The sequence below is a fragment of the Phocoena phocoena genome, chromosome 1 (assembly GCF_963924675.1).
Source record: "Phocoena phocoena chromosome 1, mPhoPho1.1, whole genome shotgun sequence".
Taxonomy (NCBI): Eukaryota; Metazoa; Chordata; class Mammalia; order Artiodactyla; family Phocoenidae; genus Phocoena; species Phocoena phocoena.
In genome coordinates this window covers 55,486,818-55,505,017 of record NC_089219.1, presented here as the reverse complement: position 1 = coordinate 55,505,017, position 18,200 = coordinate 55,486,818, and the positions used below count along the sequence as shown (strand labels likewise).

The 18,200-nt window shown below is 36.6% G+C and overlaps 1 protein-coding gene across 1 annotated transcript in view; it reads right to left on the bottom strand.

The window, feature by feature from the left end:
* The window catches only part of CACHD1 (cache domain containing 1), a 212,904-nt gene that overhangs the window by 115,810 nt on the left and 78,894 nt on the right, over nt 1-18,200 (bottom strand). Inside the window, exon 2 of the mRNA XM_065882458.1 lies at nt 13,386-13,448. Within this exon, the coding sequence (XP_065738530.1) occupies nt 13,386-13,448 (63 nt within the window). The remainder of the gene's footprint in view (nt 1-13,385; nt 13,449-18,200) is intronic.

Here is an 18,200-nt window from a genome sequence, read left to right as displayed (position 1 = left end):
GGGCTCTGGTTTGAAAGAACAGTCATCTGTTTGCTCTGGTCCTTGGTTGATTCACTATAAATTCCTCATCTGGGTGGCTTCAATACACCTGAACTTTTCTTTTGCCTTCCCAGAGATTTAGTGCCTTTGGCTCACTCATTCAACAAACATTTAATAAATACTCACAATAAACACAGAGCCAAGAATAGATTTGGGTGAGGGGGTGAACTAAACCAAGACTCAGCCTAAACAAATCCCCTGCATAAAGATGGGGGAAAGGTTGGGGGCAAAGAAAGAAAGGAATCTGTATTGCTTCCAGGATTCCTCTAGTTTGAACAAGTCTGAGCCTTGAACATATTTCAGTAGGTAATTGTAAACAAAATGAGAGCCTTCAGGGTACCACCACATTACATTACACTTGGCAGGGCAACCCCCAAACAAGTCTAGATTCTGGAAATATGAATATTGAGGTACAAGAGTAACTCCAGTCATTTTTTTCAGCAAATATTTACTAAATACCTACCTAGTACCAGGCACAGGGAGCCAGAATTCAAAAGACAAAATTCCTAATTGCTCAGTTCTTCCACACCCCCTCTGTTTGTCTAACCACTGGTGCTTTTCCTTCTGTGGTCCAGTGGACAGTTCAACAACATAACCAAAATTTTCTAGAGTGGAGAGTTTCTGGTAGTAAGGATACAGAACTAATACAAATGCAAAGCCAACATAAATCCTATGTCTAGTCTCACATTTCTCAACTGCCATGACTTTTATTTACAGCCCTCACAAGTCCCTGCCAGGGTCTTTCTGTTATCATCCTCTCTTGGAAATTCTCCTTCTAAAGTGTATAGATCTTTCCTTCTGGGCCTTACCTAAGAGGATTAAATAGCAGACTAAGAACAGCAATCTTCTCACTAGTGTACTCTTATATTCATACACTATCATCTTTTGTATTCAGAAAGCAGAATACAAAATACTGAAAGCCCACTCTGAGCCAACAATATAATCTTTTAAACAACCTTGCAAGACAGACTCTTATCCCCATTTTATAGATAAAATTGATGTAGACACTGAAAAGTTAAATATCATGCCAAAAATCAAACAAAAGAGTAAATGACAGAGTCCTCCCTGGAACTCAAGTTTTTCAAATCAAAAGATGAAGCTCTTGTTCTCTATCCCAAGCTACAAGGGAGCTGTCAAAAAAAAAGGGGGGGGGGGGAGAAAAGTTTTCTAACGTTTCTGGTCTTGTACCCATGGTCTCAGGTCCTTTCCAGATTTAAAATTCTAAAACATCATGATAGTTAGGACTGATTATTTACATTTCAACACATAAAGTGCCATCTCTAAAACTGGTTTTCTATTCACAATCTCTTTGAAGAAAAAGCTCTTTAATGTTTTTTTGTTTTTTGTTTTTTTTGCGGTACGCGGGCCTCTCTCACTGTTGTGTGGCCTCACCCGTTGCGGAGCACAGGCTCCGGACGCGCAGGCTCAGCGGCCATGGCTCACGGGCCCAGCCGCTCCGCGGCATGTGGGATCTTCCCGGACCGGGGCACGAACTGCATCGGCAGGCGGACTCTCAACCACTGCGCCACCAGGGAAGCCCATAAATGCTAGAGTGTTTTGAAATACCTTTGGGGGCAGAAAAATTCTTAGATTCTTATACTATACATGTATGGGGTAAGCTACATCTAAGGATAAACAACTGAGCTGAGATTTGAGCTGCTGACAAAGAGAAGCAGTTTGTGTCCAAGTTAATTGCCTGCTAAAACAAACAAAATCAACACTCCTCATAGGACTATAACAGAATCCAGAGTTTCTCCAATCTTCAGGACACAACCCCAATTTTTTGACATATAAAAAAAAAGTGTGGCCAATTCTCAAGAAAAAAAGACAATCACAGAGATTAACTTCAAATGTTTGTAGATGTTAGAATCAGGATTCTAAAACAGCTATTATAACTATGCTCAAGGATTCAAAGGAAAATATGCTTGCAATGAGTGGAAAGAGAAAGAGAAAAGTCTCAGCAGAGAAAAACAAAATCTATTAAAAAGAAACAAGTGAAAATCCTAGAACTTAAAAATACATCTGAAAAATTTTAAGCATATTTGGAGAGGTCAACAGCAGAACAGGGATAATAGAACTGAAGTTAAAAATCAAGAAAAATTATCTAATCTGAAGGTCAGAGAGGGAAAAATTAAAAGAATAATAGAAGGAGGTATCATCTCAGGAACTTATAGTAAAATATCAAAAGATTTAGCACACGTATAATTGGAGTCCCAGAAGGCGCGCACAAAATGAAGTAGAAAAACTATTTGAAGAAACAGTGGTCAAAAGGTCCCCAGGGCTTCCCTGGTGGCACAGTGGTTGAGAGTCTGCCTGCCGATGCAGGGGACACCGGTTCGTGACTCAGTCTGGGAAGATCCCACATGCCGCGGAGCAGCTAGGCCTGTGAGCCATGGCCGCTGAGCCTGCGCGTCTGGAGCCTGTGCTCCACAGCGGGAGAAGCCACAACGGTGAGAGGCCCTTGTACTGCAAAAAAAAAAAAAAAAGGTCCCCAAATTTGATGAGAGATATAACTTACAGATTCAGAAAGCTCAACAAACACCAAGCAGGATAAATATGAAGACTGCTATGTCTAGGCAGCCATAGTCAAATTGCTGAAAACTAAAGATATATATAGAAAAATCCTAAAAGCAGCCATGGGGTGGATGGAGGTGGGGGGATGACAACACATAAAGAGTAATAACAACTTAGGTTGACTTCTCATCAGAGACTATGGAGACCAGTACACAGTGGAACATTGCTAAAGTGCTAAAAGATTTTAAAAAACTGTCAATCCAGAATTCAATCTCAAGCAGAAACATCTTTTAAGAGAAAAGACAAAATAGTGACATTTTCTGAGTACAAAATATCATGAAACACTAACACAATTCGTCACCAGGAAATCTGTATTATAAGTAAATATTATAGGAACTCTTCAGGCTTAATATCAGTTGGTATCCTTAGAAATAAATGAACAGCATCGGAAATGATAAATAGATGAGATTTTTCTTTTCTTTTCCTTTGTTTATTAAATTCTTATGACAGTTTAAAGCCAAAGCAATAACACTCCCTTGTGCAGTCTATAATATTTGTAGATGTGATAATATGATGACTCTAGCATAAAGGATAGTAGTGGGAAAATGAACCTATAAGGTTGTGAGGGTTTTAGAGTATACATGAAGTGATAGATTTTTAAACTCCAAATAGACTGTAATAAATTAAGGATATATATTGTAATTTCTATAGCATACACTTAAAATATGTAAAGAAATATAGCTAAAAAGTAAAAGTCAAAAAATATTCAAAAATCCAAAATAAGGTAGGGAAGTAAAAAATAAAAAATGGAGGGGAAAATGGAAAAAAAAATAGTTTAGCTAAATCCAACAATCAAACTAAACATTAATTGACTAAATACTCCCCATTAAAAGACAAAAATTATCAGAATAGCTAAAAAAGAAGAAAGAAAGAAAGAAAGAAAGAAAGAAAGAAAAAGAAAGAAAGAAAATCTCAACTATATTCTGTCTACAAGATACACACTTTTAGCAATAGAGACACTGAAAGTTAATGCTTGTGAAAAGACACACCATGCAAAAATAGGAAGCATATAAAGGTTGGAGTAACTATGTTAATATCAGGTAAAATAGACATTAAGGAAAGAGCACTTTCACCAGAGATAAACAATGATATTTCAAAATGTCACAATTTAGAACTTGTCAAGAACTAACGATCTTAAATGTGTACGTGGCCCATAATGGAGCTTCAGAATACATAAGGTAACAATGCACAGAATTAAAGGGAAAAATATACAATTTCATCATTGTAGCTGAGGATATTAACACTCCTCTCTACAAATGATAAAATCAGACAAATTAAAAATCAGCCATAAAACAAATGATCTGAACCATCAACCAGCTTAACCTAATGGATATATAAAGAACGTAACAACCAACAACTAGAGAATTCACATTCTTTTCAAGTTCACATGGTATATTCACCCAAGATAGATCCTATATACCGGGTCATAAAACCAATGTTTCAATAAATTAAGAAGGATTGAAAATCATACAGAGTCTGTTCTCTGACCACAATGGAATTAAATTAGAAATCAGTAACAATAAGATACCTAAGAAGACCCCAAATGTTTTGAAAGTGGATAACATACTTCAAAGTAATGCATGGGTCAAAGAAGAAATTAGAGGGGAAATTAGGAAATATTTAAAAACTGAAAGATAATAAAAATATATGATGTTCAACTTTGTGGGGTGTAACTAAAGCAGTTCTTAGAGGAAAGTTTATGGCTGTAAATTCTTCCATATGACAAAAAGAAAGGTGTAAAATCAATGAACTAAAGTTACAATTTAAGAAGCAGGAAAAAGAGCAAAACTAACCTGAAATATAAGGAAGGAAATAACAAAAAGCATAAACCCATGAAATAGAAAACAAACAAACAACCAAAAAGCTAAGTTCAAGTTTTAAAAAACTTGCTTATCACTAATTTGCTTCCCCATTCATTCTCTCGTTCTCTGTCACCTAGTTTATCCATTTTACTGATTTTTTTAAAAGAACCAGTATTTCATTTGATTGATTGTTCTCTATTGTTCTTCTAGCCTACAGATATTAAAAGAATAATAAAAATATTATGAATACTTTTATGCCAACAAATATGACAGCTGAGGTGAAACGGACAAATTTCTTGGGAAAAAAAATCAACTTACTAAAATTGACACAAAATAAGACAAAATCTGAAGAAAAACAAAAGGAAAAAGAAAAAAAAAGAAAACCCCAACCCCAGTAAACACCCAAACCTATAGCTATTAAAGAAACTGGATGATCAAAAGCCTGCCCTCAAAGAAAACTCCAGGTCCAGATGGTGCTCTGGTGAATTCTACCTAACATCAAAGGAAGGTATAACACCAAACTTATAATCCTGAGGAATTTCCATACTAGTTTTATAAAGTCGGTACCCTAAAACCAAAAAGTGATAAGTGAAAAAGGAAAAAGAAAGAGTAAAAGAAAATCAGGAGTTTGGGGAGCAGCGTGGGCTGTAGTTATAAATATGGTGGTCACCTCTTTCAGAAGGTGACACTTGAGGACACACTTGAAGGAAGCGAAGGCTCATGGGGATACATGTTGGAACAGAACCAGTGCAAAGGCCCTAAGGCAGGAACGTGCCAAGAAACAGCAAGGAGGCAAGTGTGGTATCCTGCAGGTCCAAGTCAGGAAAGTATCAACATATGAAGGAAAAAGGAAGGGATCAACTGTTCAGTACTAATGTTAGTGAAATACAACAAGGACCCTGGATTTAGCAAAGTGAAGGTCACCAGTGACCTTGAAGAGAGCGGTGTTGTGGGACTGGTAAGGCCAGAGAAGGTTTTAGAGAGAATGGGAGAACTGGATCTAGTGAGTATAGACACCTCTTGTGATGGGCTGTGCCTCAAAGGGGGAGAAAGAAACGGGGCAGTAGTTGGAAAGGGAGGAGGCGTCAAGAGAAGAGTTTTTTTCTTGTGTGTTTAAGATAGAACAGCATGTTTACATGCTAATGGATGTGATTCTGAAGAAAGAAAACTGATACCGCAGAAGAGAGAGGGAGACTGTTAGAGGAATGGCCTTGGCCCAATGTCAGGTGCATCTCTCCTCTATGAGTATGCAGTTCTCCTACCAATTTGCCCATTTCAAAAGAATTCTGAAGTCTTCTAAAATCAGCCACTGCCAACAATCAATATTTTATGAAATACTGCAATTATGAAGATGATGCTCGCCATATCATTGAATAAATTGTTAACATAAATAATTACTAGAGCACTTGAAAAAAAAGTTAGAGCAAACTCTTGAAACATGTCCAAAGTAGCTTTGATTTTTTTTAGTGATTCGATCAAGCGCCCCAAGAAGCTTTTCCTCCTTTTGTTTTTTTCTTCACTGCTTTGTGTTTTATGGACCACATTTTGATAGCTTCTAGGGCACTTAATCAAAAATTTATTTTTCCTGATGCAGGTTCAATTTCACATAATGCCCTTATGTGCTCAAACAACTTAATTTCTTAAAGTATTCAAAAATGGAGTCTATGGGAGGTGATCCACTCAAGAATGTGTGCATGGGATATTTATTTTCCCGAGGCTGTTGTCATAGATTTTTGGCAGCAAATCTACATAATGAACTAATTAAAAATTTAAAACACATTGTTAGGCAATTTAGAACCACACTCTGAAGGTTAATTTAAAAGAAATAATGAGAAAAAGCAAGGAAAAGTCTACGTACCATAGAGAGTTGTGTGGTAAGAGTCAAGAATCACAAAATGTTTTTTATTAGTTTTAATTATATTGCTCCCCTAACCAGAAATATATTAACACTTTAGATTTACTGCCTAATTACATAATATGCATAAGTCAGATCCAACTCTCAATAAGGTTTGATAGTAAAGAGGGAGGGCAAGAACCCTTGGGGCTCTAGTTTCCATTACCCCAAAGGAGAAATGATGGATAGAAAATGCAAGTCAGTATTCCAGATACTACAAAACATACAAAAACAAGCATAAAGAAGTGGTTCCTTTCCAGCTAAAGATCGTGAGCTATAATTAAGAGGACATAGGTCAATAATCTACTTTGAATAACTAATCTGTTTTTGGCTTATCAAACGAATCTTTAGAAGCAGTTGTAATTGTCCTTATAATTGTTAAGAGGTTAGTGCCCTGGATGAAAGTGGAAACCACCTTTAGGGGCACTTAAGTCCCCAAACAAGGTGAGAGCCAGAAATGTGGGAAATAAGCCAGTGCCAGACCCTTCTTTCTACCCTGAGAATTGGGCATAATCTGGAGACCTTGAGTTTCCACTTTGATGATAGCACAGCACAACATGGATAAGACAGAAACCTCAGGACTTGGCCAAGGTGGGAAATCTGATGGGAGGTACTACATAAAACTATAACCCAAAGAGCTATGCTCTCAATACAATGAGGAAAACAGAAGGGACGGCTAGAAAATTAGAAAGACTCTACAGATATCTGGAAATTTTAGAACATAGTTTTAAATAATAGATCAAAGAAGAAATGATAAAATACACCTGAAATTAAACAATAAAAGTAATACATATCATAGGTGGCCACTATTACCATACATATACAATACTTTTCTGGAGGCCAGTGTAGCAGGACACAGAAAAGAAATAAAAAATATAAGATTTAGAAAGAAAGAATCAAATCTATCTTATTTGCATATATGATTATTTACATAGAAAACCCAAAGGAATCTATAGGTAAATTATTAGGACTAATATAATCGCTTAAGAAGATAATTAGATATAAAATAAATACATAGGACTCAATAGTAACAGAAAAATACCAGTTTCTTAAAAAAAATTCTTATATAATAGCAAAGAGCCACAGACGCTCTCAAGAAAAATAAATGAGAGAGAGTGGCATGGACATATATACACTACCAAACGTAAAATAGATAGCTAGTGGGAAGCAGCCACACAGCACAGGGAGATCAGCTCGGTGCTTTGTGACCACCTAGAGGGGTGGGATAGGGAGGGTGGGAGGGAGATGCTAGAGGGAGGGGATATAGGAATATATGTATACGTATAGATGATTCACTTTGTTATACAGCAGAAACTAACACACCATTGTAAAGCAATTATACTCCAAGAAAGATGTTAAAAAAAAAAAAAAAGAAAGGAATTGCAAGTTAAAACAAAAATAAGATACTACAACACACCTATTAGAATGGCTAAAATCCAGAACATTGACAACATCAAACACTGAAGAGGATGTGGAGTAACAGTAACTCTCATTCACTGCTGGTAGAAACGCAAAATGGTACAGCCACTTTTTAAGACAGTTTGGCAGTTCCTTGCACTATGTTGATACTTCACCATAATATCCGGCAATTGCACTCCTTGGTATTTGCTCAAGTGGATTGAAAACTTATGTCCGCACAAAAATCTGCACACAAACTTATAGCAGCATTATTCCTAATTGCTAAAATCCGGAAGCAACCAAGATGTCCCTTAATGTACAAATGAATAAACAAGCTGACCTACATACATACAATGGAATATTATTCAGCCATTAAAAGCAATAAGGTAGCGAGCCTTGAAAAGACATGGAAGGACTGTAAATGCATATTGCAAAGGGAAATAAGTCAACCTGAAAATGCTATGTACTATATTATCCCAGGGAAGAAATGGGCTACATTTTGTGCTTCAAAACTATAATTTTTAGCATATGAAAAGTTTTTATGAAATTAAAAACTTAAATGCAATTCTGTAAATGGCAAAACTATGGAAACAGTAAAAAGATCAGTGGTTGCCAGGGGCTCAAAGAGAGGAGGGGAAGGAAGACTAAACAAATGAAGCACAGGAGGTTTTAAGGAGGTGAAACTGTTCTGTTTGATAACATGATAGTGGATACATGACATTATACACTTGTCAAAATCCATAGAACTGTTACAGAACAAGGAGTGTACTCTAATGTAAGCTATTAACTTTAGTTTTAATAATAATGTATAAATATTGGTTCATTAAGTATAACAAATGTACCACACTAACGCAATTTTTTTCCCAATAGGGGAAACTGTGAGGAAGCAGAGGAGGTATATGGGAACTCTGTGTAGTTTCTGGTCAATTTTTCTGTAAACCTAAAACTGCTCTAAAAATAAAGTCCACTGATTTTAAAAGGAAAAAAAAGAAAAAGAAATGAAGGGGACAGTGTTACCCTTCTGAATACGTGGTACTGGCACAGTGAGAGATAAATACACCAACGGAACCAAATCAAACTCACACATACGTGGAAACTTGACTAATGACTGAAAACAGATTAAAAAAAAAAAGACAAATTGTTCAACAGATAGTATAAGAACACTTAGAAATACATATGGGGCAGAGGAAAAAGAAATTGAATACCTACTTCACATCCAACACTAAAATCAATTCCAGGTGGATAAAAGTCTTAAATGAGAAAGGCAAAAGTTTTAGAAGACAATAAAGGAGAAAATTTTTACGTCTTTGGGGCAGAATTTAACAACACACAATAATCAGAGACCAAAAAGGAAAAGTTTTTTTTTGTTTAACTTATTAGTAAAATACTATAAAATATTTAGCTTGAGATAAGAAAGCAAAAGTTTAATTCAGTTAAAACAAACATTAAGATCTTTCAATATCATCAGTAAATCTCTTTGCTTTATGAAACCTGTCCCATAGAGATGACTATTTTTATTTTTTTTTAAAGATTTTTTTTTTTTGATGTGGGCCATTTTTAAAGACTTTATTGAATTTGTCACAATATTGCTTCTGTTTCATGTTTTGGTTTTTTGGCCGTGAGGCATGTGGAGATCTTAGCTCCCTGACCAGGGATTGAACCCGCACCCCCTGCGTTGGAAGGCGAAGTCTTAACCACTGGATCAGCAGGGAGGTCCGAGATGACTACTTTTAAGGGAAAAGACTGGTTTAAAAAACCTGACTATTAAAATTGAAACTTCAATTCTTTAAAAGATATCATAAAGAAAGTGAAAAGAAAAGCCACACATTGGGAGAACATTTATATTTATGAAACATAAACCTGTAAGGGAATCTAATATGGTAACCATTGGCCATATGGGGCTACTTTATTAAAATTAAATTAAATGAAATTTAAAATTTAATTACTCAGTAGCTCTAGCTACATTTCAAGCGCTCAGCAGCCACATGTGGCTAGCGGCTGCTTGATTAGCACCAATATGAAACATCTCCGTCATCACAGAAGTCTCTTTTGGACAGAGCTGATACAGAACATGTGTGGAATATTTAAACTTCTAAAATAAAGAGACAACCCAATTTTAAAAATGGACAAAAGACATTAGCAGAGATTTGACACAACAAACATACAAAAATGAACCATAAACATGTAAAAAGTCATTTCAACCTCATTAGTAATCAGAGTAAAACAAATTAAACCCATTAGATATAATTTCAGACACCCCAAACTGGGAAAAGATTAAAACTCGGTAGCACCAAGTATTGAAGACTGTACAGAGCAGCACATTTCCAGTACTCCGTCTGTAGGAAGGTAACCCATGGCAACAACTGTGGAAGCAGTTTTGCATTATCCAGACACATTGAACACTCTGGTACCCAGCAATTCTACTCTAGAGAAGGGATTCTCCACCTGAGCTAAACAGTCCGTCTCCTCACCTAGGGCACTTGGAACATGTATAGATACACACACACTAGCATTTAATTGGCAGAGGTGAGGGATAATAATGTTTCTGCAATTCAAAGAATCATTCCACCTGAACTCTGCACCAGGAGACGTGAACAACAGCAACAAAAATTACGACACTAGAAACAACCCAAACATCACCAACAGAAAAATGGATACATAAACTGCATTTAATGGAATACCACAGAATTGGAAATAAAGGCACCTTAGTTACAGACATCAACATAGGTGATTTTAAGGAATATAATGCTCAGTAAAATAGCAAGATACATGAATAATACACTTAAGATGTATATAAAGAACAAAAACAGTCGAATAATGAATTTGCGGAGATATATATATATCTCAAACACACAGACACACACAAGCAAAGGAATGGCTAACAAAAAAATCAGGATAGACTTATCTCTGGGAGAGGAAGGGAGGTACCACCTGGGAAGGTCACATGGGGGCTTTCTGAAGCACCGGTAATGCTTTATTTCTTTATATGGGTAGTAGGTTGAGATGTTCATTTTAATATAGTATTCCTTTATTCTACTCATATATGTTTTATATACTCTTTACATGTTTGATATATTTCACAATTTTTAAAAAGTCAGCTCAACTACTAATTATCTAGGATCCTTGACCTTTCTGAACTTGGTTAGTAATAGTAACTCCGCCTACCTTATGGAGTTATTCTGAAGTTTCAAGGAGATAATATATATGAAAGTGTGAATGACTGTGATGGGGGATAGAACCAGAAACCTAAGAGGTAAGCATTTCCCTAAAGATTTCATCCTGGGTACTGTCCAGGATCACAGGGCCCAGAGTTCCTGGGTAGCTATTAATCAAGTCAAGAAGATGTGAGGAGCTCTCTGTTTTGTCACTTTAGAATGGGAATAACTCTAGTCCAATTCAAGCCACAAGCGTATCACAATATTGAAGGGAGAGCAGATACTCGGTAAATAACGTAAATATAAGCTTTTATTATTATTGTTGCTGTTAGAGTGACCAGAGGACTGAAAGGGCCTGGAAATCTTGTCATAGAAGAAGAAATTATCCACGATCTGGGTATTTTAAATTTTAGGCTAAATGATAATGGTATGATAATTATCTCCAAATACTGGATGCAAAAGAGGCATAAGATCTATTTTGTCCAGGGTTCTTCTAAAGAGACTGGAGAAATTAGAGAAAAGTTAAAAAGTACATTCCTAGTCAATATAAAAGAGAACTTTTTGACAATCAAAGAGAGAAGGCAGAACTGACGATGTGGTGACTCTCCTTCATCTGACTTATTCAGCCAAAGACAGTTTAGCAGAGACTACTGTTTTGTATGAAAATATAGATTTTAAAAATAAACTGTTAAAATAAAAATACAGATAATATAACTTAGTGTAAACTTACTCTGAAAACTAGCTCTTTTATGTATTAGTCATGAGACGATAGCTAACTTATTCTATCTTTTGGAGTTTCACCTACCTCATCTGTAATAAGGATAGTATCTTTCCTTCAGCGTTATATGGAAAAAATCAATGTGATAATATACTGAAATCACCAGTGTTCTATGTGTGCTAAATCAGCTGCTAATAATTTTTTAAAATTATTATAGAAGGCTTCCCAATTTGTTCACAGCTAGATAAAAAGAAAAAAGCAAGAACATCACTCCAAGAAAACAAAACAACTTTCATGTTTAAAAACCAGCGAAGGAAGAACTTGTATCTGTTACTCAAGAAAAGCAGTAAAACTGATATCCCTGGATCAGTTTCTTTAAAATGTTATCGAATGGCCTTTGGTCTCCCAAAAAGTTTCCTTGAACATGCTGTGTGTAGAAACCTTCCCCTATAAAAACCCTTTTAAATTTCATGACCCTAAAGCACTTTCCAGTGTGCTGGAATAAAAATAAGACAGGAATTATGAAGGTAAGATCTGATATAGCAAACCACATTCACTACAACTCAGGTCATTAGTTTTTAAAAATATCTAAAGCTAAGAAAAAGGGTACGTGCTTAATGGCTTATGTCCTCTAAATTTAACCTGCAGAAACCAATAAAGATCTTTAATGTCTATAAATAAGAGACACTGAACTTCAAGATCAAATTACAGTAATTTATTATAAATAAATATCCTATAAATAACTTCACTTTAATGATACTTGCAAAACTTTGTCCTCTTGCATAGCACTTCTGTAGTTCAGATCAAGTCAAGCTGTTTTCCATGAATAAGATAAAGGCCCCAGAGAGTTTAAATTATTATGTATCTTCCGATAGTTATCTCTTTATTCTGTGGAAGCACTCTGCTACACTCTGGTTTTTAGTTTGGTCCTGCTTTTTACTTAAGTCTCCAACCTAGCTTCAAATTACTAGTTGGTGGTCACATGGTGTAATGAAGTTGGTGGATTAACTGAAATTAAAACCCAGAATCCTCTTTACCACCCTTCTTTTCAAGCACAGATCAATTATTTATGACCAAGTTCACCAACACTATGTTTTAATTTAGGAAGCAGTCCATTAGAAGCCAGCTATAAATAAAGTAAATAGAATCTGGCCTCAGAACTTTTTGACCTCACAGTGCATTGAGAAGATGGGAGAAAAGCAGCAATGGAAGAATACAAGAAGAGGAAAGAAAAATAAAAGAACAAAAGAAGCCAACATCCGCTGAGCTGCTTCTGTGTCAGGGCTTCCACCTAAAGCATTTCACTTATTCTCAGTTAATTTGACATTACTTCATTTAATTCTCACAACCCCATCATGCAGATATTATGTCCCTCTGATTTAAGAGTGAGAAACTGTAGCTCAAAAGGCTAAATTGCTTCCTGGGAGTCATGAAGTAAGTAGGAAAACCAGAATTTGACCTGGGGTTTGTCTGATTCCAAAGCCTGGGCACTTTTTCCTATAGCAGATGAAATAATTTCTAATATTTTAAAATTTGAGTAGTTTAGGAATTTCCAAAACAATAACAAGGCACTAAATAATATTTTCAAAGTATAACATGAACAGCAGAAAGCCATCTATATAGCCATTATTTCAACTGCTTATAAGAACATGAAGTGGGAGGTTGTCGCCATTTTGCTTAAGATGTATATGAAATCATACACAGAAAACAACAGACAGCCTCACGTGGAGATTGGAAAGTGTAATGAAGTCACACCCAAAAGCAAGACAAAGACAGAGAAGGTCAAGTGCTAAATCACGTCTTACCTGCTGTACTTCACTTTCTCCATTTGAGATTTTCTCAGTGTAAACAAAGGAGTTGAATATCCGCTGCAAGGAAAAGAAAATGAACAAACATCAGATTTTCTAAACAAGACAGCCATTTTCTTCTATATGAATGTGTATGTGAATAAGCTGTTTACAGCACAGATAGAATCAAGCAGAAAAATTTAATTAAAACAGTTATTTTACACAGAGAAATCCAAATATCAGCTAGTCAATCACACTTATGTAAGCAATACCCATCCACTTCTGTAGTGAAATAAACCAGATGTTATGCTATATTTTTCATTTTCAGAAATACATTTAATTATAGATTTCCGGAGCCCATGCCATTTTATCCGACTGGTATAATCTGACAAAGTTGTGTTTCTCATTTAAATCCTGCACTCCCTGAATGCTGTAATTGTTTACAGACACTACAGTCTAATGTAATCAAGCTCTTTAAAAAAGATTCTTTCCATATTCCCTCATGTCCCTGTCCAACCAGTACCTACCCAATATTGTCTATCACCTTCATTACCCAAGCAGCCCCTCGAAAGAGTAAAATAATATGGTTTGCCAAACATGTGTGGCCTTAAGAGAGAATCCAGTCCTTACATGCCAGGAAACAAGACGGCCGTGCCAAGACATCAGTCCAAACTGCGGCACACAAGCACACACATTCTTCCCGCTGGTCTCTGCCTCGCTGGTACCCAGTCCTGCAGACATTGCCTGCATGGACAACACCTTGCAGACTTATGACTTTACCAAACCCCACCATTACTGACCAATCACAAGAGATTAACCTGTAACAAACCAGAAAAAAAAAAAAAAGAGAAGCCAAGAAATGGATCTGTTAGGGACTGGGGGGAAAAAAAAGGAACAGCAGCCTCGTCATTTATCCTAAAACTTTCAAGATACCTCTGGAACTCTCCAGTTGAGTAAGGAGTCAGACCTGGAGATGTCAGCCAAAATTTCCCGTGTTCCTTTGTATCCTACTGACAAGGGTTTGTCGTCATCTGGGACAGCTTCCCAGACAGCCTAACACACCTGCATGGTGGTGATGAGGAAGACAAGTGCCAAGTTCCTCAAGTGCTGTGCAAATGACAGTCAACAGATGCTTACTGTCGTTTTCTTTCCTGAAAATGACTTGCTGATAGGAAAGGTACAGATTTTTAGTAATGGTGATAATGATACTGGCGACTAGTTATTAAATGTTTACTGCGGGGCAGACACTATTCTTAGGCATGTTACACCTATATAGCTATTTCAGTCTCATAAAACACCTTTGTGACAAGCACTATTATCATCCCCATTATATGAGTATATATGAGGAAACAGAAGCATATTTTATTGAGTGCCTAATGCAATTCACATTGTACCTCATATGCATATCTTACGTAATAACAAAATTCCTGCAGCTCCAAAGATGAAAAACAAAGACGCTGGGAAATTAGGTAATTTACCCAAAGTCACTTGGCAGGGCTGGAATTTGAACCCAGGCAGTGCGACTCCGGTTATGGTGCTACTAACCCTACTGTCTCATGAGCATTTGCTACCTGGTAGCTTGACACATATGAAAAACACTCCTGTTAGGAGCTAACACCCAAACGTAATGCAGATCAACAATCCCTTTATGTGTAATTCTAAAATTCAAAAGGCTCTGAAAATCATAAGTTTTGCATAACACATTTGCTAGCAAAATATGACACGACATGAACTTATTGGTAGTAAATCCTAACTTGAACTGATGTGTATTTATAGTCTTTATTAAACCACTTAGTGAGTATTTATTCTTTTTGATGCAGATGTACTAATGCATCTGATTACAGGGTTCTGCTTTAGATTTCACTGGAGGTGTTTCATCATCAAGGTGCAACAGGATTCTGAATCCTAAAACAGACATCATTTTGGAGAAGGAATTATAAATCTGCAGACCTCCAGCCCCAGTTTTCTGGTGAACACCTTAGTTCACTAGACAACAATGCTTTTAGAGGCTGTGTCAATGTCACTGCCACCTACACTCCCAGACCATATTCTCTATTTCTATATAATTTGATTTTCACAACCTGCTCAGTACCAAGAGTGCACGTTTATTAAAAACTAACATAATTCATGAAGTGTCTCCATATCTTGATGAGTGTGGTCAATTTCTTATTTCACTTCTGGCAGCGATATTTCAGTTGATACATTATCTGTCCTATCCTGGGAGGTGTTCCCCCAAGAGGTGACTGATGGAGTAACCCATGTTCTGGGAAGCAAAGCAGATCCACTTTGCTCAAAACTACTACCAAGGGCCACACCTAATGAGGAACCTCAGATCCTTCCCTCTTCTTTGTTGTTAAAAGAAAGGTGAATTCCTCAGTAGTAATAAGGAATATAAGCCAGGAAGTGTTTGCCAGGCCGTGTCCAGCCCCTGTTTTACTCATTCATTTTCTTAACAATTACTATCAATCATGATGGCCAACACTTTTATTAGAGCCTTTTATGGCTTATAAGTGTTTCTATATTCTCAACACCTAATAAAAATTAGGTGGGTAATAGAAAATGTTGCAAGAAAGAAGTTATAGATGTAAGCAGTAGTGATCTTACAGACTACTTATATATTTTATACAACCCTCTTACCACCCCAGAAATGAAAGGTGGCCTGCTAGAATAATAGTTTGGAGCTATCACCAAGCAAACAACTTTTTGCCCCTCTCCCCACAGCGGGGAAGGGTGTTAGTGAAAGGCCAGCAGAACCTAGACAAGTAACTCACAACTAAACAGGTCAGCCAGCCACGTCTGGTGCAAGGTTAAAAGTTCAGGCTTAGCTGTGTGCCCAAGATCTCAAGGTATAGAGTGATATTCCATTATGCTCTAGATTAATGGCCAGTAATAATCTTTCTTAAATTGCAGGGCCTGCTAAGCCCAGTTCTCAAAGGCTTATTAGGCTTAGTACTTTCATAGTTTACAGTTTCACATAGATGATCTCATTTGATCCCTGCAACAACCCGATGTGGGAGACAGCAATCTGAAACCTATTTTACAGATTAAAAACTACAGCTCAGAAGTTAGAAAACGCATCACAGGTAAAATATTCAAGTGTTGAGGTCTAAATCTAGGTCGTGAGTTAAAAACAGGCATTGCTTCTAGCAAAACTATTAAATTTATTCACATCACCTTTGCGTTCAGGATAATCTAGAAATCCTATTATCAGCATGCAGAAAAAGAGTGAAGATTGGGGTCTTTTTCTATCAATTTTATTTTAAGCAAGATACAATGTGCTGGTATAACTTTATATACATATGACCAATGTCAGGCATAACTAATAAGAGTCCCAGACAAAGATTTTATCTTTTATTACTTTCTATTGCTATGTAAAACTGTGAAAGGAATAGAATACAGAGTTTTCTGGGCATTTTATTTTTAATTTGAGAGCCAGGAATTCCAAATGATACACCTAGCTGACATTTTCGTGACTGCAAGAGTTTCTTGGTTGTCAGAGGACTTGAAAAGTGGAAATGGAAAAACGTTTTCTTAAAACATGACACGAAGAGCAATCCCAAAAGGTCAGATTGTTCGTCTTCTCTGATGCTTCACTCACAGTAACAGGGTTAGGATGTAGGTGGGTAGGGTGGGCATGCCACATTCTATTTCCAAGTTGTCACTTTCCCTTACGTCAAATTCCCTCGAGGACCAAAGGAATTCCAGACATTTGAACTCTTAATTTGAGCACAATCTGGAGGGAGCTTGAAGTCAATCTCCTCGGTGTACAAATCCCTGGAAGTAAAGGCAAACATATTGCTTGTTCTTGCCCATTACTCTTCTCATTCTTGTCAAATACTAGAAGTAAAAATACACTTTGTTGTATAGTGAAAACATCATTAAAATAGGTGAGGGGTCTTTACAAGTTATTTTAAGGAGAAATAGTTCACTGACTCCTCTTTGTCAGTCATATTAATTTCCATAATCAAAAGAATACAAGAACAACAACATGCCTTATTCTTAAGCTCAAGGCAACTAAGATCTAAAGACAAAACTGACCTTTCCCTCATTAAAACACATACCTTGGAAAACTGGCGGTATCTTCTGAAGTTAATTATATGCATATCCTATGACCCAGCAGTTCTCATCCTGGTATATACCTAGCAGAAATGTGTTCGTGTTTATCAAAAGAAATCTTAAGAATGTTCATAGCAGCACTACTCATAATAGCCCCAACCTGGAAATTATCCAAATGCCTATCAGCAACAGAATAGACAAACTGTGAATTCACACAGTCGAATATCTGGGCGAGATGAAAATGAACACACAATTGCAACATGCATCAACGTGATGACTCTTATAAACATATTACTGAGTGAAAGAAGCCAGACACCAGGGCACAAAGAATGTTAATTCCATTTATATCAAGTTCAAAAACAGGCAAAACTAACCTAGCCTATTAGAAGCCAAGATAGTGGTTACATTTTGTGGGACAGTCAACCGAATAGGGCATGAAGCCTACTTTCGGGATGCTGAAATGTTCTGTCTCTTGATCTAGGTGCTGGTTACAGGGATGTGTTCACTTTTGTGAGAACTCATCCAGCTGTACATTTATGAGTGTGCACTGTGCTGTATGTATGCTATACTTCAGTAAATCTACTTTATTTTATTTATTTATTTATTTTGCGGCATGTGGGATCTTCCTGGACCGGGGCACGAACCCGTGTCCCCTGCATCGGCCACTCAACCACTGCGCCACCAGGGAAGCCCAATAAATCTACTTTAAACACACATTCTTGGCAGTCTCTTTAAAATATACCCATGACAAATGTTTTTGTATATTTTAAAAATCGT